General features: G+C 39.5%; 1 protein-coding gene across 3 annotated transcripts in view; it reads right to left on the bottom strand.

Moving 5' to 3' along the window:
• The window catches only part of ACSS3 (acyl-CoA synthetase short chain family member 3), a 168,417-nt gene that overhangs the window by 31,316 nt on the left and 111,063 nt on the right, over positions 1-26,038 (bottom strand). The window contains exons 13-17 of one of the 3 annotated variants that reach the window (XM_068097927.2): positions 14,351-14,473; positions 11,910-12,009; positions 10,460-10,635; positions 4,891-4,975; positions 733-1,758 (exon numbers count right to left, since the gene is read on the bottom strand). In XM_068097927.2, the coding sequence (XP_067954028.1) occupies positions 4,892-4,975; positions 10,460-10,635; positions 11,910-12,009; positions 14,351-14,473 (483 nt within the window). In that variant the 3' untranslated portion in view covers positions 733-1,758; position 4,891. Of the gene's footprint in view, positions 1-732; positions 1,759-4,890; positions 4,976-10,459; positions 10,636-11,909; positions 12,010-12,987; positions 13,395-14,350; positions 14,474-26,038 lie in introns of those variants that run through there. The other 2 variants (XM_078769818.1, XM_068097931.2) reach the window with 2 other exon arrangements.

Here is a 26,038-nt window from a genome sequence, read left to right as displayed (position 1 = left end):
TGGCTTTCTCAGGGGACGCCTGGCACGATAGCCTGCTTGAACCAGTCGTTGGTTGACTAGCCTTCTGGATACAGGCACATTTGTCAGTTGCTGCCACTCAGCCCTAAGCCGATTAGCTGACTTGGTACGGCCATTGCGGACTAACCGGTGCAGCTGGCGATCATCCCTCCTTGTGGTTCTGCGGGGACGTCCTGGCCTTGGTATTGGAGTAGGGACACCCCTCTGAGCATTTCGTTTCAGGATCTTTGACACCTGACCTTGAGTGATGCCATACTGCCGAGCAATAGCACGCTGTTTCATGCCGTAATTTCGTAAAGCCACCACTCCCTGACAAACAGCAATGTCGAGTTGACGGACCATCTCCAGAGGAAGCGGCAATAACTTTTGGAGACGTGCAGCAGTTGTTTTCCACTAATACAGAACGCAACAACCCTTGTATACCCGACTGTGAAGCCAATCATCAAATGCACCTGTCTGTACATTTTGCCACGCCACCTGTGATATAATCCTGTTGTTGACTTCTTGCTGCGATAGACAATCAGTGACATGGTTCTTTTAACAAATAAATCACCAAAGTGTAAAAGAATCTCACCAGATTGATATACTGAGTTAAGAAAGTAAACCCAAGTCAAGAAAAAAAATATATTCCATATTAAATGCCAAGTTTGTATTTGTTTTTATGTGTTTTATGTGATAGCTCTTTTATGTGCATCTCGTACAAGGCAGGGGAGGGGGATGCATCTTTATTATTCAGTGCTCATTACACTTCCCTGAATCTGTGAAAATTAAGAGGGGAAGAAGAATATCCTGGGAGGGGGTTGGACGAGCGAGGAGAGATGATGAAGAGAGCAGATGTGCTTGTGTAATCCACTGTTAATACGTGCATTGTTGGAATTGAATAACGTTCGTAAAGGGATATCAAACTTGGAGAATCTTCTATCCTTTGCTACGTGAGTGCTTAACATCTTGCCGACTGTAGTCTACGTTGGCAGGTGGGTACCATATGATCATCCATATGGGACCTGGTATGCAGTCCTCAAGACGAAATGCAATGCAGAGTTGGATCTCTGTCTGGGGCACCAGGCTCAGATGCCACATGGAAGGCTCAGGCTAAGTGTTCCCCATGCTAACAATTACATTAAATTCACTATATCTTTCTCTTTGGGGGATATATTAGGGTTTGAACCCTGGTGTTGGGCTAGTGGCTAGGGTGCCGGCTTAGGATCCCAGGATCCTGGGTTCGAATCCCGGTCGATTGCTGAATTAACGCCAGGGGGGTTGACTCAGCCTGTCATGATTGCTGAATTAATGCCAGGGGGGTTGACTCAGCCTGTCATCCTTCCGAGGTCAGCTAATTGAGTACCAGTTCACTGGTAATTCCCTGTTTGTCGCTAAAGGCGGCAAAAAGGGTTGGCGGCAGGAAGGGCATCCGGCCGTAAAACATTGCTTCAAAAAGGGGACCAAAAAACAACAACAACCACGGTTCCCGAAAAAGGCCAACCCCCGCTTGCAGGGAAAAATGGCCTCTAAAGGTGGTTATTATATATATATTTCTCTTTGGGATGACTTCTTTTGCCCTCTGCAATAAGTAAAAGTTCAGGAAGTCTCTTCAGTAATTAAGTACAAGTTCAGTAAGCATAATCAATAAGCATATACTGTATTCAGGAAGTGGATTTTTTTTTTCTGGCCCTTGGTGTACAGACGTGTTCTGCCTCATTGATCTGGCTCCGAGTCATGCTTCTTCACATATTCTGTTGTCTGCACACCAATAAATTTAAAATTCACAAAAAATATGTAATTATTATTCTTAGTAATATCTTTTATCACCGTTTCAAATGTCCTATGGATGGTGATACAAGAAAAATAACTGTACAATATGAAATCAAGGAGGCCTTACAAGTCACACCAATTACATCTCATTTATTCTGCCAACACATCAAATGTCAAATTAAATGATATTAAGACGATGTTGAATGTTCAAGTCAAACCGACAGTGATGAAAGTATTTGGCTCAAAATGAAAAGAAAGGTGTCAATATGATATATTTATGAAAAAGTCCCAGCCATTGTATTACTCCATGTTATAATCACTCATTTCCCAATGTATTTACACATGTATCCTCGTTTTATAATCTTTGGCTAATATCATTCTAATGATTGACAGATAAATTAATGTATATATAGATACAACAGAAATAGGACTACGTACTATTCTTAAATAATTGTAGTGGATCACATTGAAAAACTGTCTTCTAAGTCGGTCCAACACCTCAGAATTCCCTGTAGATATAATTTAATTCTGATTCACTCATGAGATCATTGTTGTGTATGAGGATTAAATCTGCAGTATGGCTGATGAAGCTGCTTCCTCTGTTGCTCTACTGGAGATGCAAGACTTTCCACGATAACTAGGCGTGTGCCTCCCATCTTGTTCACAGACAGACAGACAAACAGACAGACATGGGTGAAAACATAACCTCCATTCACCATTGGTGATACTTTATTCTTAAATTAAAGTTAAATTAAACTTATTCTTAAATGATACTTTATTTTTATTTCTCTCTAAATCCAAAAGTAACACCCCACTATATAAAATGAGAAAGAGCAATTGGAGATTTCAGACCCTCACCAGGACTTGTGTGTGGTTTTTGTGTGGTGTTTGTATAGTTTGTAGACAATGCAAGGATAATGTAGCGGTTAAGTTCATACAGAAGAGAAACAGACTTTTTCGGTTTTATTGTATAGATTCACTTTCCAATTGTATGTATTTTACAGACGGATGTACATATTTTATAGACACACTATTTTACTGACCGACAGATTTTATAGCACGTACTGTGCAGAAGCACTCGCATTCTTAATAGTACATACTTTATAGACATAGTCACATTCTTAATAGTACATCCTCTATGGACACTCACATTCTAATAGTACATACTTTATAGATGTACCCTCGTTCTTAATACAGGTACTTTATAGACATAGCTTAATAGTACGTACTTTATAGACATAGCTTAATAGTACGTACTTTATAGACGTGCATGTGCAGACAGAAAAAACAAACGGACCCAAATGCAATACCGTCTCCTCTGGCGAGGGTAACAAGGCAATTCTCTATATGTATGTACGTCTGATAATTCTAGAATTGAAAACAGCTGGTCCAATCTCGACCAAATTTATAATACATGATAGGGGTACCCAGGGACAGGTAATGGGCACAAGATAATCACCCCTCAACCCCCTCCTATGAGGGTAGGGAGCGACTTGTGATTTTCACGTCTACAAGTGACACAGTGCATAATTTACTGACCCGCACTGAAGAGAAGCAGGATTACTAGCCATGGGGTTATATTTGCCAAATATTGTTACTTTTGAAGGAACAGGTAGAAATTACCTTAGAACAGGTAGAACTGTATCGAGTAGTACGATTTGTGTACGAGTAGTTAGCCAATCTCTATGTAATAAACAGGGACACGTCAGCTTAAGGATTGTCTTGTTTGAACGTGCACCATACAGAAGGTGGCGTGTTGTAATAAATAGCTGGGGATTAAATTTAGACAAACGTGTGTAAAGTCTCCTGTGTCATGTCACTGGGTGGCCTTAGGAAAGCAAAGGGGAGAGCGAGGAAGATCGTAATGGAGCTCTGCCAGGCAACGGAGAGAGAGGGGGAGGAGCTATGGATGCCTCCAGGGACGGAGTGTTGTCCAGAGAGCAGGGGAGGAGCTGTGTCATGCGGACTCGGGGCGCATGAGGATCGCGCTTCCTGAGGAGAATCGGGAGTGTGCGAGAGGGAGGAGATCGTGCCAGGGAGCAGGGAGGAGTTTGACTGAGGTTCTGGGGAAGATAAAGAGTTGGTGTATGACCTTGAGGAGGAACCTGCCTTTTACCGTGTTCCTGCCTTTCACCCTGTGCCTGTTTAATCTCCCTGCTGTCTGTTTATCATCCTGCCCACCTCGTCATCGCCTGCTCGTGGCTGCTCAGCACCACACCCTCCTTCGACGTCCCCACCAGCAGAGGGAGATAAGCCCACCCGGTTCTCGTTCCCTTTCCCCGTCTGTGATCGAATCTTGAGTGAGGCACCTTAGATTTATTTAGATTTATTTTACCTCATTATAAATAGCTATTTATTAAATTTCCCTTCCCTTCCATCCCATCGTCGATTTCCCCACCATCGGATTCAATTTTCCCTTTTTGTTTGTTTTGGGAAATAAACCCGTTTGTTTTGAAAAGAGCTAAGATTCTCGTGTTCCTCCCCACAACCTCATGTGCGCGCACGTCCGCCATAATTGAACGCAGTCTGAGAGTTAAAGCCAGTTCTGTCCATCCATCCAGCGTCGGTGTTATTCGGCCAGAACATGACAATATATTTGCCCTAACTTCCACACCATCCCCCCGTAGCCCCGCCAGACCTTTCCTGGAGGGATTGGGTGTTAATAGCTATATTAAAATAAGGCAATGCTCTGTGCGTACGTATGTCTGATAAATAGTAGAATCGAAAGCAGCTGGGGCCAATCTGGGGAGACGACTTGCAATTTTTTGCCTGTACATGTGGAATAGCTCAAGTGGATTAACTACTGATCCCTTCCTAAGTGATGGTGCATTGACACCATATTTCGCTCACAGAGGGAGTGATTATTACTTGTGAAGAAAACAAGTGAGAATGTGAGTCACTTCCATCTTTGATTGTTTGGTCCTCAAGAGTGTATTCTATGTTGTAAACATTATATTATACATACATGTATCGTCTATTTTTGTGGTAATACTACAAACATGTACACAAAAAAATGTAATAAGAAAGGACAATTTAGAATTACTGTAAATTTGTGGAAATCTGGACTGGTGTAACAAAGTTACCTATATCAGAAAATGTATGGTTAACCTATTCAAAGACCTCATGGTAGAGTAGCCATATGGTGGTTTTTTATTGCTTCTTCTAGCTCTGTGAAGACTGTCGGATCTTCAATGGTCGATGTAACCTGCCAAAGAAGCACAATGTTATTAAGGTCTGGGATTCAGTGCATCATGGGAGACACATTTTAAAATCGTCATCATTATCATGTACCATATCCTATGCAGAACGTCGGTGCTGCCAAATCAGTTACGAGGCTACAGTCTTTGCTGGGTCGACACTCTGACACAGGAAGTGAAGGCGGGAAGTTGGAATTTTTTCAGGATTCCGGCTATTAGTCGCCTACTCTTCGCAAAGGACACCGTGGGATCTTTAACATCCACCAACTAATACCGGCAGACGGGACACAAGTTTAATGTCCCTCCGCGGGGCGGCACTCACATTGTTGAATCACCCTGCTGTGAAACACCGGGATGAAAGTTTATAGCTGGATCGGGATTTAAACCTAGGATAGACGTCCGAGAGGCAGGTGTACCTACCTCAAGGCCATCCTGAAAAATCCCACCAGAAACATCTATAAATGCTGATAACTTCGTTTTTTCACCATAAATACGCCATGGATCTCCCCTTATGGAAACTACATATATGTTTGATAGTGCTGTGACCAAAAGGATTGATGTGAATAGCCAGACCCCTGGTAATCCGCTTCCCCCGCACTTCCCCCTAAAATTATTTTACCCTGCAATGTTCCCCATTATCCATGCTAAGTTTGGTTGTGATCTAAACTGAAAGTAAAACTATACAAATCAGAGCAATGTATAGTAAGAAACATATGAGAGGGAATAGCTAGGCCTCAGGGTTAGAAAATTTAAAACAATTTAATTTAACTGAGGAGCTTCAGCATAAGTTCCACAGATGCTAGCCCAATCAAAATAGGTTAATAAAATGAATACAGTACATTGAATATTGGGGAAAATTTTGGAAAGACTGCCAAAAGTGGCCGGAGCATCTCTCATACATGAATTAATGCAATCAAATTAAATAATTCAATTAAACGATGGAATTTGTGCATACTTCCCACAGATTCGGTGTAATAAACTGAGTACCATATTGAAGGGATTCGAAAAACAAGTACAGAAACAATCAAAGGACACCACCCCCATGCCAAATAAATAAATGACATCCTCCAGCGCGGCATCGCCGGGGCGCCTTTGGTGCCCGGCAATACCGTCGTGCAGCACATCGAGACGGTATTGGGTGGGAGAGGTGTGCAATAATTGATTGATTAATTGTGTAATTAAAATCAATAAATAACGATCGTAAAATAATTTCTTAATAAATTGGCTAATAGCATACCTCAACCACCAGTGTTTCATCTGAAGCTGTAGCTTTTTGAGAATTAATTAATTAAGTCATTCATCGAATAATTAAATAATTTCAATTTCATTTCATTTCAAGTCATTAATCTGGAAAAAAAACAATCGATTAATTGACCAATCAATAAATAATTAATCAATTAATTTATTAATCAATTAATTAAAAAATTAAAATACCCTTTGCTGTCAAATCACTTGGTCATTGTCATGTCCAAATATCAGCTTCTGAGCTCAAAAAGTGCCTGAGCTAATGCCCAGATGAGAAAGGAAATAAATAAGTTCATAACTAATCGATAATAATTAATTGATTAATCAATTAATTAAAAATAGCCTTGATGGCCAAATCACTTGGTCATTGTCATGTCCAAATATCAGCTTCTGAGCTCAAAAAGTGCCTGAGATAACGCCCAGATGAGAAAGGAAATAAATAAGTTCATAATTAATTGATTAATTGTGTAATTAAAATCAATAAATAACGATCATAAAATAATTTCTTAATAAATTGGCTAATAGCATACCTCAACCACCAGTGTTTCATCTGAAGCTGTAGCTTTTTGAGAATTAATTAATTAAGTCATTCATCGAATAATTAAATAATTTCAATTTCATTTCATTTCAAGTCATTAATCTGGAAAAAAAACAATCGATTAATTGACCAATCAATAAATAATTAATCAATTAATTTATTAATCAATTAATTAAAAAATTAAAATACCCTTTGTCAGGAAGGACTCGAAGGGCGTCAGGAAGGGCATCCGGCCATAAAAACATTGCCTCAAAAAGAGAACCATGACAATCACAAGTACATATGGGCAGGGTGCAGCCCGAAGTGGAGATCGGTTTCTGAGGTTTGGGACATGGAATGTGGGGACAATGACAGGGAGATCAGGAGAAGTGGTGGAAGTATTGGTCAGAAGAAGAGTGGACATATGTTGTGTGCAAGAGACGAGATGGAAGGGAAGTGGTGTGAGAATGGTGAAGGGTAGGCAGGGACAGAAATACAAGTTTGTGTGGCAAGGGTGCCCGGAGGGCGTGAATGGTGTTGGTGTCCTGTTTTCTGAGGAGTTTATAGACAGTGTGGTGAGTGTGACTAGAGTGAGTGATAGGTTGATGATGGTGAAAATGATGATTGGAAAGCTCTTGGTGAATGTCATCTCGGGATATGCTCCGCAGGTTGGTCGAAGCGATGAAGAGAAGGACAAGTTCTGGTGTGCGATAGAGAAGCTGATGGAAAACGTGAAAGATGAGGAAGTTGTTGTGGTGGGAGGAGACCTGAATGGACATGTGGGAAGGAGTATGGATGGTTTTGAGGGAGTTCATGGGGGTTACGGATATGGTGTGAGAAATGGAGAAGGTGAAAGGATTTTGGAGTTTGCTGATGGAGCTGATTTGTTGATTTGTAATACTCAGTTCCAGAAAGAGGACAATAAGCTTGTTACATACACGTCAGGTGGGTCGACGACAACCGTTGATTACCTGATGGTGCGTCGGCGAGATAGGGGGCACCTCCGGGACACAAAGGTGATCCCGGGGGAGGAGGCTGTTTCACAGCACCACTTGGTTGTCTGCGACATAAGGGTGAAAGGTGCGAGGAGAACTCGGCGGGTGAAGCACCAACCGAGAATGAAGGTGTGGAGGTTGAAAGAGGTGACAGTAAGGGAGGCATTAAAAGAGAGGCTGAGTAGGGTAGAGGATGATGTGGTTGAGCTTGAAAGTGGTTGGATGTCAATGAAAGCTAGTCTGTTGGGAGCCGTTGGTGAGGTATGTGGATGGACAAAAGGACCACCGAGGCACTCGGAAACATGGTGGTGGGATGTTGAGGTTGGAAAGAGGATTGACGAGAAGAGGAAGAAGTTCAAAGAGTGGCAGAAGGCGAAGGGTACGGGAGCAGAAACAGCAGAGCATGAAAGTTATAAGGCAGCCAGGAAGGCTGCGAAGAAAGAGGTAGCAAAGGCGCAGGAGGCATGTAGGAAAATGTTCGGAGAACGCTTGGATTCGGAAGAGGGTCAGAAAGCAGTATTCAGGATTGCAAAACAGATAGCAAAAGAGAGGTGTGATGTGATGGGGGTGAGTTGCTGGAAGGATGAAGTGGGACAAATCGTTGTCGACCCAGATGGAATTAAAGGAAGATGGAAAAGATATATGGAAATGCTGTTGAATACAGAGAATGAATGGGATGGCAACATAGAGAGTAACCCAGTTTTAGGACCGGCAGAGAAGACAACTGAGAAGGAAGTTGAGGAAGCGATAAAAGCAATGAAGAGTGGAAAAGCGGGAGGGCCGACGGGAGTTGTGGGAGATATGTTGAAGGCAGCAGGAAGTTGGGGTGTGAAGAGAATGACAGAGATCTGTAATCTGGTGGTGAAAGAAGGCCACATTCCAGTGGATTGGGAACTGAGTACCCTCGTCCCTCTATACAAGGGGAAAGGTGACCCTCTGGAGTGTGGCTCGTACCGAGCGATAAAGTTATTGGAGCATGGAATGAAGGTATTGGAAAGGGTGTTGGAGAGGAGGATAAGGAAGAAAGTGAAGATCGACGAAATGCAGTTTGGATTTATGCCAGGAAGAGGAACGACAGATGCGCTTTTCATTGTGAGGCAGTTGCAGGAGAAGTACATGGATAAGAGGAAGAAGTTGTTTTTTGGGTTTGTTGATCTGGAGAAAGCATTCGATAGGGTTCCACGCAAAGTATTGACATGGGCATTGAGGAAGTTAGGAGTGGAGGAATGGTTGATCAGAGTAGTGATGGCAATGTACAAAAGAGCACGCACAGCTGTAAGGACGAAGGACGGGAACAGTGGTGAGTTTGAGGTGAAGGTGGGAGTGCATCAGGGGTCGGTACTAAGTCCACTACTATTTGTAGCTGTGATGGAGGTGCTGGCTCAGACAGTAAAGGAGGGTTTACCGTGGGAGTTGTTGTATGCAGATGATCTGGTGTTGATTGCGGAAAGTGTGGATGGACTGAAGGAAAAGATGAACAAGTGGAAGGAATGTATGGAGACAAAAGGTCTGAAGGTGAATATCGGAAAGACAAAGGTGATGGCAAGTGGTAAAGCATGTGGTGAGGTGGAAAGAACTGGGAAGTGGCCGTGTGCTGTGTGCAGGAAGGGTGTCAGAGTGAACTCCATTCAATGTACAATGTGTGCTGAGTGGGTTCATCAAAAATGTAGTGGTCTGAGAGGGTCATTAACCAGTGTGGCAGCTACATTCAAATGTAAGGTGTGCACAGAGGGAGCTGCAGATGGAGGAAATGTTGAGTTGGATCTTGGAGACGGCGTGAAGCTGGAAGGTGTGAAAACATTTTGCTACCCCGGAGACATGCTGAATGGAGAAGGTGGATCAGACTCGGCAATGGTTGCTCGAGTGAGATGTGCATGGAAGAAGTTTTGGGAACTGAGTGGCGTGCTGATGAGGAGGAGAGTGTCGCTGAAGCTGAAGGGAAAGGTGTATGCTGCATGTGTGAGAAGTGTTATGATTTATGGGAGCGAGACATGGGTAATGAACGTAGAGCAGCAACGAAGGCTGGAAAGGGTGGAAATGCGAATGGTTCGATGGATGTGCGGAGTATCGTTGAGAGAGAGGAAGACAAATGATGAATTGCGAAAGATGATGGGAATATTGCCTGTGATTGATGCTGTGAAGAGGAACAGGTTGAGATGGTTTGGTCATGTATTGAGGAAGGATGAAAGTGACTGGTTGAGAAGAGTGATGGAAGTTAATGTAGAAGGAAGTAGAGGACGGGGAAGACCGAGAAAGACTTGGCTAAAGATGGTGGAAGAAGAAATGCGGGCAAGGGGGTTAACAAGGAGAGATGCAGAAAATAGGGCAAAATGGAGAAGATTGTCATGGGGACCGCAAGGCTAACCCCCGCTCTAGCGGGGAACATGGCCTTAAAATGCATGTTGTTGTTGTTGTTGTATAATTAATTGATAATAATTAAGTGATTAATCAATTAATTGATCAATCAAAGAAAAAAACGTTTTTGCCAAAGCACTTGCTCACTATTGTGCCGAAATTTCAGCTTCCTAGCTCAAAGGTTAAAGTTAAAGATATCGCGGGGCAAACAAACAAACAAGAAAACACGAAAGAAAGAAACTGGGAGTGAAAACTGAGTACTCCCTTTCAGCGCGCGTCATCGCCGGGCCCCCTTCGGTGTCCGGCGATGACGTCATGTAACTTCAAAAGTCAAAAGTAACTTCAAAAATATCAACTATTGGAGGAAAGTTTGTTCAAACCTTAAATGGTTTCCCGTTGATAAGATCTGCAATGGCTGCTCTGGGAATCTTTCCCGAGCGTGTCCGAGGCAAACGTTTGATAAAGAGGCCATTTTTGAAGGCAGCAACAGGACCGACTGCAGAGCGTACCCCATCGACCAGTTCTTGTAGCAGCTCTGCTTTGGAACCCGTGACATCTGTTAATTCAGAAAATTATAACAACTGTCTCACTTTTGGTCCATCGTTCACTGATTCATTGATAAATTTATTCTTTTTCTTGAAAGTAGCTAGTGTGAAAGAAGAAGTAGAAGAGGAAAGGATGCTGCACAGGCCTGAATTTAAAATCGTCCTATTACATTGTGTAAGGGGATGCATAAGACTACTTCAGTAGCGCTGAACTTCTGGATATTTTAACGATTTTTCATATCATTATTTTATTTAAATTGAAGTATATACAGCTAGTGGACAATAAAAATGGAAACACCAATGTAAAGTAACTTAATAGGGCATTGGGTCACCACGTGTGGCCAGTACGGCTTGTATGCACCGTGGCACAGAGTCCACCAGCGTCTGGAATTCTGCAGAAGGAATGCGGCACCATTATTATACGAGAAAGTCGATCATCTCACACTTGTTTGATGGAGGTGGAAAACACTGTCCCATGCGTCTTTCCAGAATATCCCATAAATGCTTGATTGGGTTCAGCTCTGGTGACTGAGACGGCCGTGACATATGGATAACATCAGTGTCGTGCTCATCAAACCATTGGGGGCATTCGGGGGTCACATGTACTCTTTGGATTGGGGCATTAGTGGGGGTTTCCTCTTGTAGCAATGCTCGCCATAATTATAGGCAACCAGGCCTGTGCAGCATTTTATACATGATCCTAAGCATGCTGGGATGTTATTTGCTTAATTAACACATGGGTCACATCTGTGTGGAAGCCGTTGCTTGATGTCCCTCATATTTTTTTTTTTTTTGAATAGAAGATCGAGGCTCATGTAAGAGCTACAATTGATCACAAAAAAAGACAAACTGACACATAAAACATATGATAGGAGCGGGAGAACAAGATGGAGAGCAGGGATATTGGGAGATCTGTGGGAGGGAAACGGCTTGGGGGGAGGAGGCATGGGAAGGGGGTGGGGGGGGGGTGGTGGGAGAGGTAAAACACATGGACACTGCTAAGACTTCCAGGAAAGAAGTTGGTATTTAAAAAAAATGGATCTGGGGTGAATTAACGGGGGTAGAAAAGATCAAGGTTTTGGATGGGGGAAGATAAGACAGAATGGTGGTGAACAGCTGTTTTAAAGACCTGGAGGGCGGAGTGGGATGGCTGGTGTTTCCATATTGTTTTGTCCACTACCCGTACTTTGAACGCTGCACGGAGTAACATGTTCCATGAAGTCTTTAGTTTATACAGTACAAGGTCTCGGCTCAGGGACGATGGAGATGACAGAGTTATACGTACCATTGTGAAGAACACACAAAGCGAAAGGAACAGCTCCTTTAACAGGATGATTCAATCCCACCACCACGCAGTCAGCCACAGCCTTGTGGTGAAGGAGAGCCTGCAACAAAAACACAACAACATCTTAGGACCCTACAATGCATTTGAAGAGGGAATAATCATGATATAGATTGCTCTCCAAACATTGTTGTCGGTGTCATCGTTATTGCTTAAGTTTGCAATCGTGTTAGTAGCACGTAATGTAATTGGTCTAGAATCTCGTGGGCTAAGGCCCAGTTGTTGCGACTAGTCGAGTGGTCTTGAGGTACGTTTTTCTTGATCCTGATTTTGATCTTGATTTCTTTGCTTGATCTTGGATCCCTTGGTGGTCAGTGCAGGAAAAGAAAGGATAGTTGGTAGACGGGTCAATACAGAGCAAGTTGATCAGGGAACAGGAGAATACAGGAAGTATATAAATTACATGATCAACGTTTGAAGTGGGCCGGAATGGGAATAGTTGAGACAGATGGTCGTCTGCATTTTGAACTGCGGAGAAATGGCACACATAAGAATTGTTAACTGTAGGTTGAAGGAACGCAGAGCCACTTTTCAGTAGGTAACGGAGTATTAAACAATTTGTAGATAAACGCTTGTTGCATTTGTGAAGGAGATGTGCAGAGGATATTGACAGGGGTGTTGAGGATGTTGTAAATGCAGGCAAGGGTGAAGGTGGGGTGTGTAAGCAATGGTATGGGTAGGAGGAGTGCAAGCAGTTGTGAAGGTGGTGGTGAATGTGGGGTGAGTATAAGTAGTGGTGAGGGCAGGCAGTGACGATTGTTGAGTGAGTGCAGGCTATGGGGAGGATTGGTGTAGATAGGTAGAAACGAGGCCTGGGAGATGGTTTAGGTAGGATACTCCCCAAAGATGGACGTTGGGGTTCTGGGACAATGACTCAATGGATGAACCCTTTCACTGGATGCGCGTGTCTGTTACATTCAATCGATGTCATGATCTATGCAGTGTGCATGGTCGAAAAAGGTCATTGCTACCAAACAACTTCAGCTTGACAATGCTTGGATAGGCATCATGAAGCATTTGCAGAATGTTGGGCCTCAAGGCAGTGGTCATCACCACCCGGTTGCCCCCTGAGTTGCCACCATCCTTGCTGTAGGTTTTACTCTGAGTTTTTATATTAAAATGGATGTAATTCTTTCTCAACAACATGAAGCCACTCCGCCAACATTAACATCAACTTGGTCTGTTTTGGTACGAGATACAACGTGCCTCAAATCCATAGGTGTGTTGGAGAGTAAATCCATCAGGTACACCTTCTCTTTGCTGGGAAGGGGACCCAGGTTGGCTACTCACAAAAGAGAACGTCATTGAATCACAGGTGCTGGGTCGTCCAATGCCATAAAATGGCGTTTTCTGGTTACATGTTGCAGTTTTCATTTGTACTACCAGAGGTACCCAGCGTTGTCGAGGAATGCGGAGTCGCTTCGCTGACTGGAATATTAAGAGAGGGGGGAGGGTGGAGAAGGGAGAGAAGGGAGGGGAGAGAGGGGAGAGATGAGGAGGAAGAGAGAGGAGGGGAGGCAGAAAGAAAGTAGCTGAGAGAAGGGAGGGGAGAGAGAAGGGAGGGGAGAGAGGAGGGGGGGAGAGAGGAGGGGGAAAGAGGAGGGGGAGCGAGGAGTGGGGGAGAGAGAGGAGTGGGGGAGAGAGAAGGGAGGGGAGAGAGGAGAAGGGTGAGAGAGAAGGGGGGGTGGAGGGGAGGGAGGGGAGACAGGAGGGGGGGGGGAGAGTAGGAGGGGGGAGAGGAGGAAGGGGAGAGAGGAGGGAGGGAGAGAGGAGGGGAGAAGGGAGTTATTGATAGTGGACGCAGGCACACGCTGTGACCAAATTCCTTTTATATATTAGATGACGGTCTCTTCCGAGGTTCCAGCATGTTTATAAGCAAACTGCACCATTGCTTCAACTTGTTTGGGAAGGTTCACAAAGTGACCAGTGCTGCAACACATATTATTGTTGTCATGTTAAATGGCAGAACATTCAGGTATATGCTATCCATAACAATATGGAGCTCCACATTTATGATGTGAAAGCAGATTTTTTTTATTACAATTTCCAGTACAAGGAACGTATCTGTTTGTCATGATGAAACTTTCAATGGCGCTGCCCATCGTAACCTCAAGCTTTCTGCGATATCCACCCGGCACGCTCTCTTCTCTTAATTAATCTCTCCTCAACCCGCGCAAATTTCCTCTCCGACATTCGTCCACTAATGTGCAATCTCGGTCTCCCAGTCTGTGGAAAATGACCCCAGATATCTCTATATTTTTAATGCAAAAAAGTTTTTTTTTTTTAGTTGCGAAAGATCAAACAATACATTTTGTGCTACTGAAGATATGCTGATACGAACAGAGATAATACTTTAATGATTCATGAGTGAAAAACAATCTGACCTCTTCAATGGCTCCTCCGGAGAGACGATGACCCGCTACGTTTATGACGTCATCAATGCGAGCTTTGATATGAATGTAATCATCATTGTCGATGAAACCAGCATCCATCGTATCGTAATAGCCCTGAAAAACCGTGGAAACGTCATCATCATCGTTGTTGTTTCACTTTGTTGAGATCATTTTACTTTATACACATTTTAACCTCTCAAACTGTGGCTCAGGTAGTACAGTTCACAACTCCAAGGAATTTCCAGATTGCAAAAATAAATCATTATTCCAACTTAAAGACAGAAATTCCCAAGAATTTACACCATGACTATTGACTAATTCACTGTTCACATATTACATATGCACAACTTGCTGTTCACATACGTGTGCACAGCATGGTGTGAAATCATTGTTCATGGTGATCATTAACAATTATCACACGTCATATAAACTCACACGTCATATATTATATGTATATATATATATATACACACACATGTGTATATATATAGTACATATATATATATATACAGTACATATACAGTACATATATACAGCACATGTGTATATATATAGTACATATATATATATATATATATATATATATATATATATATATATATATATATATATATATATATATATATATATATACAGTACATATACATACATATATACAGGGTGAGTCAAAAGTAGCGCCCGATTTCTATTTATTAACAATTGTTTATTATTAACAATATTTATAATTAACAATTATTATTAACAACAACAACATTATTAACAACAATTATTAACAACAATTATACCCGACAATTATTATTAACAACATGACATCCCAGAAAGAATCTGACAGCCGAAAAAACAGAAATCGGGCGCTACTTTTGACTCACCCTGTATATATGTATGTATATGTACTGTATATATATATATATGTATATGTACTATATGTATAAACATGTGTGTATATATATATATATATGTACATATATATATGTATATATATATATATATATATATATATATATATATATATATATATATATATATATATATATATACACACACACACACACACACACACACACACACACACACACACACACACACATGTGTATGAATGAGTTGTCTTTGTGAAGCCTTTTCTATGATTCTTATACAATTCCATACCCCTGGGCCAATTGCCTCAAAATTTGCTGAACCACATTCTTGTAACACGTACTAGGTCAACATCACAATAAAAAATTGCAATTATTAATCAAATTGATTTTGAAACAAAAAAACATAGCCACTCTGGCCAATTGATCGTCCCATCAGTGGGTGGAGGGGTAGAGTTTGGCTTACCCCTCGGCCCTTCCACATCATTGCATTCAAATGCGAATTCCTTTTCGGGAATCAAAACAATTGCATTTAAGAATTTTTTCGGGAATCAAACCAATTGTATTTAAGAAATGTTTCGGGAATCAAACCAAATGCATTTAAGATTTTTTTCGGGAATCAAAACAAATGCATTTGAGAATTTTTTCGGGAATCAAAAATGCATTTGAGAATTTTTTTAGGGAATCAAAACAAATGCATTTGAGAATTTTTTCGGGAATCAAAACAAATGCATTTCAGAAATGTTTCGGGAATCAAAACAAATGCATTTGAGAATTTTTTTCGGGAATCAAAACAAATGCATTTCAGAAATGTTTCGGGAATCAAAACAAATGCATTTGAGAATTTTTTTAGGGAATCAAAACAAATGCATTTCAGAAATCTTTCGGGAATCAAAACAAATGCATTTGAGAATTTTTTCGGGAATCAAAACAAATGCATCTGACAATTTTTGGGGAATCAAAACAAATGCATTTGACTATTTTTTCTGGAATAAAAACAAATGCATTTAAGAAATGTTTCGGGAATCAAAACAAATACATTTAAGAAATGTTTCGGGAATCAAAACAAATGCATTTGAGAATTTTTTTCGGGAATCAAACCAATTGCATTTAAGAATTTTTTCGGGAATCAAACCAATTGCATTTAAGAATTTTTTCGGGAATCAAACCAATTGCATTTAAGAATTTTTTCGGGAATCAAAACAAATGCATTTGAGAATTTTTTCGGGAATCAAAACAAATGCATTTAAGAATTTTTTCGGGAATCAAACCAATTGCATTTAAGAATTTTTTGGGGAATCAAAACAAATGCATTTGAGAATTTTTTCGGGAATCAAAACAAATGCATTTAAGAATTTTTTCGGGAATCAAACCAATTGCATTTAAGAATTTTTTGGGGAATCAAAACAAATGCATTTGAGAATTTTTTCGGGAATCAAAACAAATGCATTTAAGAATTTTTTCCGGAATCAAACCAATTGCATTTAAGAATTTTTTCGGGAATCAAACCAATTGCATTTAAGAATTTTTTTCCACATGCAGAATGGAAAATTAATATACAAAGGGTCCACAGTTGTTGCCACGGGACTACACAGTGTAAGTAGTCGTCACACGATCCTGTACAAACTCAAACAAGGAAATTAGACCATTTGGCCAATCATTTCCGTGGTGCACTCCCAGGGTAATTTTTTTTGCTGCAGCTTTAAATAGCAGTATTCTTTTCGTTTCGCTAAAGTCTAAGTAACCCGATCTTGATTGGGTGACCCAACATGTTTGTGGAATATCGGTCAGAAATTTTTAGAGCACTGCATATGTTTTATCCCCTATTATAAGTATTGTTGTTTGTGACTCCAAAGAAAAATTACGATTTTAGAAATTGAGGTATAACCTGGGGTCAGGGTCCTCAGCTAGTTGCACATCAATAGGCCAAATTTCTTGCAGGCTTTGCAGCAGATGTTTTAAAATAAAAGATACTTAAATTATTCAAGAAATCTTAACGAAAAATGTTTAACCACATATGTCCTTCTCTATCCTAGACAAAATTGTAGGCGTATACCCTTTCAGCATCTTGTCTACATTAAAACCGCGGTGAGAGTGCTCTTATTGCAAATGTTATATAGTTTAAAAACTTCAGCAAACGCACAAAGCTACATTCTTATTCTAATCATTAAGAAACCAATGCAGTAATTATACCCACAATGCAGTTGTGGGAGCATGCTGCATTTCCTGCAGATGACAAGGCTCAGTGAGAAGTTGGATTACAGAGAAATGGAGGAGATCATGTACACAAAGGACACACACAGACAAAATCAGAGAAAGGATTTAAATCAGCAGGCAGACAATAGAGACCGGGTTACTACGACGACTTTAAATGACCACAATAATTCCCACTTTCTTCACTTCCTGTAATGTCGGCCATGGGACGGTTATCATCCAAGTCTTTTATAAACCAGCTTGCCAGACCTGATGTGCAATTAAAGGTGAAAGGAATTTGGAATTGGGCCAGAGTGTCAACGCCAACTTGCCTACTAGTCCTGAAATATTGTGAGTAGTGTAATAATGTTGTTTCTGGGACACCTCCGTTTAACATGGGAAATCCCTATCTAATGTCATTTACCCCCTTGTCTTTTTCAAAAATCATAAACACCTCTATTTCTCCCACCCTCATCTTTATGAACCTTTTGTCTGTAGTACCTATCCTTAATGTTGTTCATTAGACCACTCAAACACTACAAATATTTGTTTTCTCTTATAGACCTATCATCCTTCTTCTACATATCATCTGGCAGATTAATCTTTGACCCATTCACTTCCATATTGACCCTAAACACCTATATTTCTCTCACCCTGTTCTTTACGAACCTTCTAACCTTTTGACATGTTATCCTTATTCATTAGACCACTTAAACACCTGTGATCCTTCTGACCTCATGGACCTTTTAACCTTTTACTCTTAATATCATCTGGTGAATATAACCCACTCAAACAACGACCCTACAAATATTTGTTTATGCGTGGGAAATAATTTAATTCTCCTACAACTCTCTTCACCATCTAATATATTAACAAAAAATATGTTTGAGTTTGGTTCTTTATTAAGATATTTTAACTGAGCTAAGATAAAATGGTAAACCTCCCTCAATGTTCTTATTTGAGCGCCTCCAGTGCCACACACTTTTTGGTAGGCTCTGCCCACCTTTTGTTAAGCTCCGTCCACTTTTTGGAAAAACCCCGCCCACTTTTTGGTAAACCACGCCCACCTTTTACTAAGCCCCGCCCACTTTTTGTTAAGCCACGCCCATTTTTTGCTATGCCCCGCCCACTTTTGCTAAGCTCCGCCCACTTTTGCTAAGTCCCACCCACTTTATAAACTCTTCAGCATTGTATCATTTCCAGGTAATACATAACATCATTTTCAGGGAATTTCCATCACATCATTTCCAGTTAAGACACGCCCAGGGAATTTCCACAGGAAATGACACACACCCAGCCCTTCTTATAAAAGGCACCGACCACACAGGCTTTTTCAAACACGCTTTCTGCTTCACTTGAGAATGGACTCCTATGCCGAAATGGAATGGGATAACTTTGCTATTCCTTGGAGTCCTACTACCTGTGTAGCGCTCAACCTTCAGATTGATGAACTGGACTCGAACCTCTTGTCGATGGAGGAAATTGTATCTGAGCTACGAAATGAAAATTCTACTTTTAACACAACTTGGGATAAAGTTATTTTTTTGTTTGAAGATCTTTTGAACAACCAAGACCCACAGAACGAGTTCTACCTTGATGACCCAGCCAAAGAGTTATACCTTGGAGATCCACAAAATCCTGAAAAAGAGTTCTACCATGATGATACTTATTGTGAGTTATCAAAACAAAACCCACTGAACGAGTTCTACCTTGATGACCCAGCCAAAGAGTTATACCTTGGAGACTCACTAAATTTGGGAAAAACTAATTATGAGGTCTGCCTAGATGGTTCTAACTGTGGAGCCTACCTTGGAGACTCACTAAATTTGGGAAAAACAAATTATGAGGTCTGCCTAGATGGTTCTAACTGTGGAGCCTACCTTGGAGACTCACTAAATTTGGGAAAAACAAATTATGAGGTTTGCCTAGATGGTTCTAACTGTGGAGCCTACCTTGGAGACTCACTAAATTTGGGAAAAACTAATTATGAGGTCTGCCTAGATGGTTCTAACTGTGGAGCCTACCTTGGAGACTCACTAAATTTGGGAAAAACAAATTATGAGGTTTGCCTAGATGGTTCTAACTGTGGAGCCTACCTTGGAGACTCACTAAATTTGGGAAAAACTAATTATGAGGTCTGCCTAGATGGTTCTAACTGTGGAGCCTACCTTGGAGACTCACTAAATTTGGGAAAAACAAATTATGAGGTTTGCCTAGATGGTTCTAACTGTGGAGCCTACCTTGGAGACTCACTAAATTTGGGAAAAACTAATTATGAGGTCTGCCTAGATGGTTCTAACTGTGGAGCCTACCTTGGAGACTCACTAAATTTCATAAAATTAGGAAAAGAGTTTTACCTTGGAGACTTTGAAAACTGGTTTCGTTTTGGAGACTCTGAATGGGGGTTTTGTTTTGATGACTCGGAATGTGATACCTATCTTGGAGGCTCAACAGGAATGTGGTTATACCTTGGGAACTTGGAAAGTTGGTTTTATTTTGGAGACTCTACCTGTGGGGTTCCTCTTGGAGACTCTTTGGATTCTAAAGCAATGAACAATGTTCTTTATTTAATGACGCTTGATTTAAGCAATATCAAGAAAGTTCGAGGAAGAAAATGCTGGAAAATTCTTTCTTCCCATTTCTACTTCTTCAAACTTAAAAGCCTTGAAAGACAGAATTGGAGGAAGAGGAAAAAAAAAAAGAAATACGTATTTAAAAAAGAAGAAAAGAAAGATTATGTTAGGGTTTGGGTGGGATTTTGAATGTGAGGGTTAGGGATGGGGTTGGGTTAGGGTTGGGATTTTGAATGTGAGGGTTAGGGTTGGGGTTGGGTTAGGGATGGGGTTGGGTTAGGGATGGGGTTGGGTTAGGGATGGGTTGGGGTTGGGTTAGGGATGGGGTTGGGTTAGGGATGGGTTGGGTTAGGGATGGGGTTTTGAATGTGAGGGTTAGGGATGGGGTTGGGTTAGGGTTGGGGTTGGGTTAGGGATGGGGTTGGGTTAGGGTTGGGGTTGGGTTAGGGATGGGGTTGGGTTAGGGATGGGGTTGGGTTAGGGATGGGGTTGGGTTAGGGATGGGTTGGGTTAGGGATGGGTTTGGGTTAGGGATGGGGTTGGGTTAGGGCTTGGGTTGGGTTAGGGTTTGTATATTATTATGACTCACTCGCACATACACACACACACAAAAGTTAAGCCCCAACTAAAAAGTTGTGGGATTCTGTGTTTGGGGTTCACAGATTTAAAAACGTATCCCCATTATACACACACAAAAGTTAAGCCCCAACTAAAAAGTTGTGGGATTCTGTGTTTGGGGTTCACAGATTTAAAAACGTATCCCCATTATACACACACAAAAGTTAAGCCCCAACTAAAAAGTTGTGGGATTCTGTGTTTGGGGTTCACAGATTTAAAAACGTATCCCCATTATACACACACAAAAGTTAAGCCCCAACTAAAAAGTTGTGGGATTCTGTGTTTGGGGTTCACAGATTTAAAAACGTATCCCCATTACATTTTATTTATTTATTTATTATTTTCAAGGGTATTATCTGCTTACTTGTGTTTTTTGTAATTCTTGTGAGTAAAATGAACCCAAGATTTCTTCTCCATTTAAATCATATAATTTGTAGGTCCAAGGGACTGTATCCATTACATCAATGATTTTAAATAATTCACGAGTCCATTTTTGTGTATAACCTTTCTCAAAATGACTTTTCCATTTGTATATTCTTACAATATCACCAACTTTAAACTTGGGCTTTCTCAAATTAATCTCCTTTTCATATTCTAATTTTGTAAATGTTTCTGATGGTTTTGATTGTGTTGATGAATGAACTGTATTATTGTAATTATCTACAATATCCTGAATTAAATACACCCATTTTTGAGAACCGAGTTGTGTGAATTTTTTATATAATTTCTCTTTTAAAGTACGATTAAAACGCTCAATAACAACTGCCTTTCCTTCATTAAAGGTGCTGTATAATTTAATACCCTTCCCCTTAAGAAATTTCATGAATATTTTGTTATAGAACTCTGTTCCCTCATCAGTCCATAACTTCTTTGGTTTCCTTTTATCCCGATCAAATATTAGCTTAAAGGCTAACATTAAAGTATCACCCCTTTTATTTTTTAAAGGGACAACCCAGGCAAATCTACTCCTCAAATCAATAACGGTTAAAGCATACCTGTATCCCCTGTCATTATTCAATTCAATTAAATCAGCGGACCATATGTGGTCGGTGTATTTAGAATAAACCTTCCTTCTTTTAAACTTTGTGATTATAGGTTTGTGTAATTCTTCAGCCAAAAGCTCCTCAGTCTTGATGACATCATTAGAGCCTAATAGTTTTTTGAGGAATAACCAAGACCAAGTTTCAATTTAGCATTTATCAAATTTCTCACAATAAACCTATCAACTTTCTCTCTCAACGTTGGATTTTGTATCAAAGACAAATTATACAACATTTCGCTGTCGGCTTTATGTTTTTCAGTCAACGTAGTGGTTTTCCCATAAGCAATATCATGCTTCATACACACTTCGTCAACCCTATTTGTAGGTTTAGACCAAGGTTTAGGATTGTCAGCCTCATCTAATCTTTTATCCAAGTTTGTTCCTGGACCACAGAAAGAATACCCTGGAAGGTGTAATTCCCCTGGAATTCCAGTTGTTGTAAATTTACTTCCTGACAGAAACTTTTGTATGTCTCCTCCTCTTTTAGGAGAGATGAATTGGCACTTTTTAGAGCCACATACTTGACATATTCCTTTTTGATAAACTCTATTATTTTTAGCTTTAACATAAGAGATATTTTTAGATTTAGTTTTCTTTTTACATTTGAGACAATAACTCATATTTATTTATCAGAAAAATTCCGACAGAGTATCAAAACCTTTTTGGTTTTCAACATATACATTTCAATCTTTATTTTTAAAACATAAAGAATCCTAAGGAATGCCTTCACTCTCTCCTCCATTTATTTACAAATAAAAACTAACTAAAGTCAATGACACCAACATCATCAATCACATAATCTTTTCCTTCTTCTTCTTCTTCTTCTTCTTCACCACTTTCTCGTTTAAATCTCTGAAATTGAAGACATTGACGTTCTTATTTTTGAAACTATTATCTTCATAAGAGTTGTTAATTCTTTAATTTCCTCTTCGGTGCGTTGAGATTGATTTATTTGCTTTAATACACTCAATCTTTTATGAATCTCAATGATTTCCATCTTTTTATATTTTTCCTCCCTCTCTCTTTGCTCCCTCTCCTCCTCCTCCATTTTCTCCCTCTCCTCCTTCTCCTTTTTCTCCCTTTTCTCCCTTTCCTCCTTCTCCTTTTTCTCCCTCTCCTCCTTCTCCTCCTTTTTCTCCCTCTCCTCCTTCTCCTCCCTCTCCCTTTCCTCCTTCTCCTTTTTCTCTCTTTCCTCCTTCTCTTCTTCAACTCCTTCCTCATCCCTTGCTACCCTTGAGTTTGAACCCCAAAGAATATTATACATATACTCATCTGGATTTTGAGATATTCTTGTATCTATAATTATTTTTCTCATAATAGGATACCAATAAGATTTGTTGACGATTTCTAAAAGAGTTTTATATTTCATAACTTTGAGAAGTTCATTTTTATTTAATATTTTAAACAAGTCTCTATTTGTGGGTTTAACAATATCAGTATAAGGCCAGTTTTTTATGACAAAATTCCCATGTATATGCTCCAAATCATAAGGTATGTAATACCGAGCACCCTTTTCTTGTAGGTATCCTTGAATACAAAAATTATAATTCTCTTGTAGTCTTCTTCCTGCCATTTATGTATCAGAAATATATGTGAGATTAATATTATGACAGGTAATACCACCCCATCTTCCCACTACCAAATCGGTTTGTATTCCTCGGCTTTCTATCCTTATCTCATTACCTTCCTTCTTTGTCATGCGAACCATCGCTATACTATCATATATTTTTATTTTCTTAAAATCACGTATTTGTTGTTTACTAATTGTACTTCCACATAAATCCTTATCTTCACCAAGTGGATAATATTCTTCTTTACGAGACTGATTTAAATCATGTAGGTCTTCTATGTTTATTGAAAAAGACCAATTATACCCTAAATCAGGCATATCATACCCCCATTTATTAATTCGCATATTAACTAAATGTCCTTCTTTATAAAATTTAATTGTAAGCAGGTAGTTAAATTCAATGAGGAAAGGTGTATGGTCAGTATAACCAGGTGTTGTGGTTGTAAATTTTACTTGTTTCACAAAACGTGCTGTTTTCTTTAAAGATATATATTGTGATAAATCACTGAATCTAATCAAGTCATTCGCATCTGTAGGGTTTGGATAATTGATTAATTTATAAGTATTCTTCATATTAATATTTTTACTTACACTATATTTTTGTCGTTCAGCCTGTGCCTTTGTATAATAATTTGATAAATCAATATCCTGAGAGGATTTTCCAAAGATAGAACCATCTTTTCCAACATAGGTCATTTATATTAGATAAAAAATGATATCATAAAAATTTTCATTATTGTTGAGTTGAAATAATACATATAAACATAATTGGCCACAACATTTAGAATTAATTTCTTGAACTTGGAATGTTTGATAAACACCATTCTGTAAGAATTGTATTACTTCAACAGGTGGTGGCATACCATAACTATCAAAATAATATTTATCCTGACTATTATGAATACAAACCCAATGAGAACCATTCTGTGTGTCTAAATTCATAATAATATTCTTTGTATTCTTATTTATATGTGTTAATTCATCTCTCATACAAATAACCACATTATCAATTTTTAGTGTTTTACAATACTTAGCTAGTTCTATATTTGACGTTGTATTCTTTCCAAATTGTTTAAACCATTTATCCATTTATTTATGAGAAAGATACAATCCATTACCCCGTTTAGTTAGTTTAACACCCGCTTGAGCGATAGAGGAAAGCATATCTCCAACCAACAATCTAGCTTTATCAGGTAGACTTTCAAGTTTTTGAGCAAAATCTACAATTACACCACTTCCACTAATTTGTTTCTCCAACTCCTTGTTATGTCTTTCCAATTCTTTTTGAGCTTTTAGTTGTGCCTTCCTTTCGTTAGCAGTTTTTACCGCTGCTGAAATACCACCAGTCAATGCTCCCGCCGCACTTAAACCAGCAAATAAAGGAATTAGAAACGGGAGAAATCCTCCTCTTGACTCGTCTATTGAATATTTCTTTAACATAGGTTTCGTCATTTTAATTTTAAGTGATCCAACATCATTTAGTGTTTTTACTTGTGTGTGTGTGAGTAAAACATCAATTCTTACAGCTCCTTTTCTTTGAATTGTATTAACATTAATAATACAAGGCTTTTGATTTTGAATACAAGATGTTAATTTATTAAGATTGATTTGATTAACATATACCCCAACCATTTATTTATGAGAAAAAACCTATGTGATATTAATCATAACACCATTATCTGTATTAATCTGTAATTCTGTTTCCTCCAAAAGCAAACAATATGCATCAACTTCTTCATTCTCCCCTCTTTCAATGTATAGAGAAGTATCCACTCGATTAGACTTTATAGTTTCCTTTTGAGAACTCAGGTCAATTGCGTAGATTGTATATAAACCTTTAAATGCAACCATATCCAAAATAGGATCATTATTACCATTACTTTCACACACCTTTTGGTAGGACTTGTAGGCTTCCGCATAATCATTTTTTTCCCAATCAATTTCCAATCTATCTCGCGGATAAAATGTGCCATCAAGAGAAACCCGAAGTTGTTTCACCTTTGCATTATCACTCAGGGCATTATTCTTATTAGTACCGTCCTCTCCATCTGGTTTTTTAAAAATGAGCCAGAGGTATCGTGGCTTTCCTTGAAGAACACCTAAATTCCAAGTGTAGGTAGTGTGTTCCAGTTTAACGTGTTGACATCTTCTTTTAAGGTATGATACATTTAGCGGTTTCTTTGAGTTAAGTCTTCTATTTAACATCTCTTCCGTTTTAAGATTAGGAGTATATTCACTGATATACCAACACAAATCATTAATAACAAATTTATTATTTTCTCCAAAAGCATTTTCATCCCCAAAAAGCAATCTATTTACATTATCATTCCTTTGTAGTTGAAATCTAATTTTAAGCCCATACAAAACTTTATCATAATCACAAAATCCAAATATACCTTTCAGAGGTACTGCTACGGTAAAACTATTCTCAGCTTTTGCGTCATCATTATACATTGACTTCCTTTGACTATAACCAGGGTCTGCGTTTGTACCCGTTGACATATCAGGAATAAAACCCTCAACAGCTCCCTTACCCATTCTATCACTAAACGAATATAGTGTAAATTTCATCATTTCAGATGTAGCAGAGACATAATCAACCGCTTCAACCTCTTGTGTTCCAATATACAGGCGGACACTGTCAAACATTTTCCAGAAGAAATCATTTACGAGTGTAGCATTAGTATTATTCGCAGCCTTAGTGAATTTAAATTTACACAGCAAGAAACTATCAGCTATATTCAAGTAAGTTTGTTGATTATTTATTTCAAAACTTTTTGTTCCGTTTGAATTCCAGTCTGTTCCTGTTATAGCATTTACCTTAAAATA

Source organism: Myxine glutinosa, chromosome 1 (assembly GCF_964187855.1).
Source record: "Myxine glutinosa chromosome 1, kmMyxGlut1.1, whole genome shotgun sequence".
Lineage (NCBI taxonomy): Eukaryota > Metazoa > Chordata > Myxini > Myxiniformes > Myxinidae > Myxine > Myxine glutinosa.
Note: the sequence above shows the minus strand (reverse complement) of the source record. Positions and strands in the feature narration are given on the sequence as shown.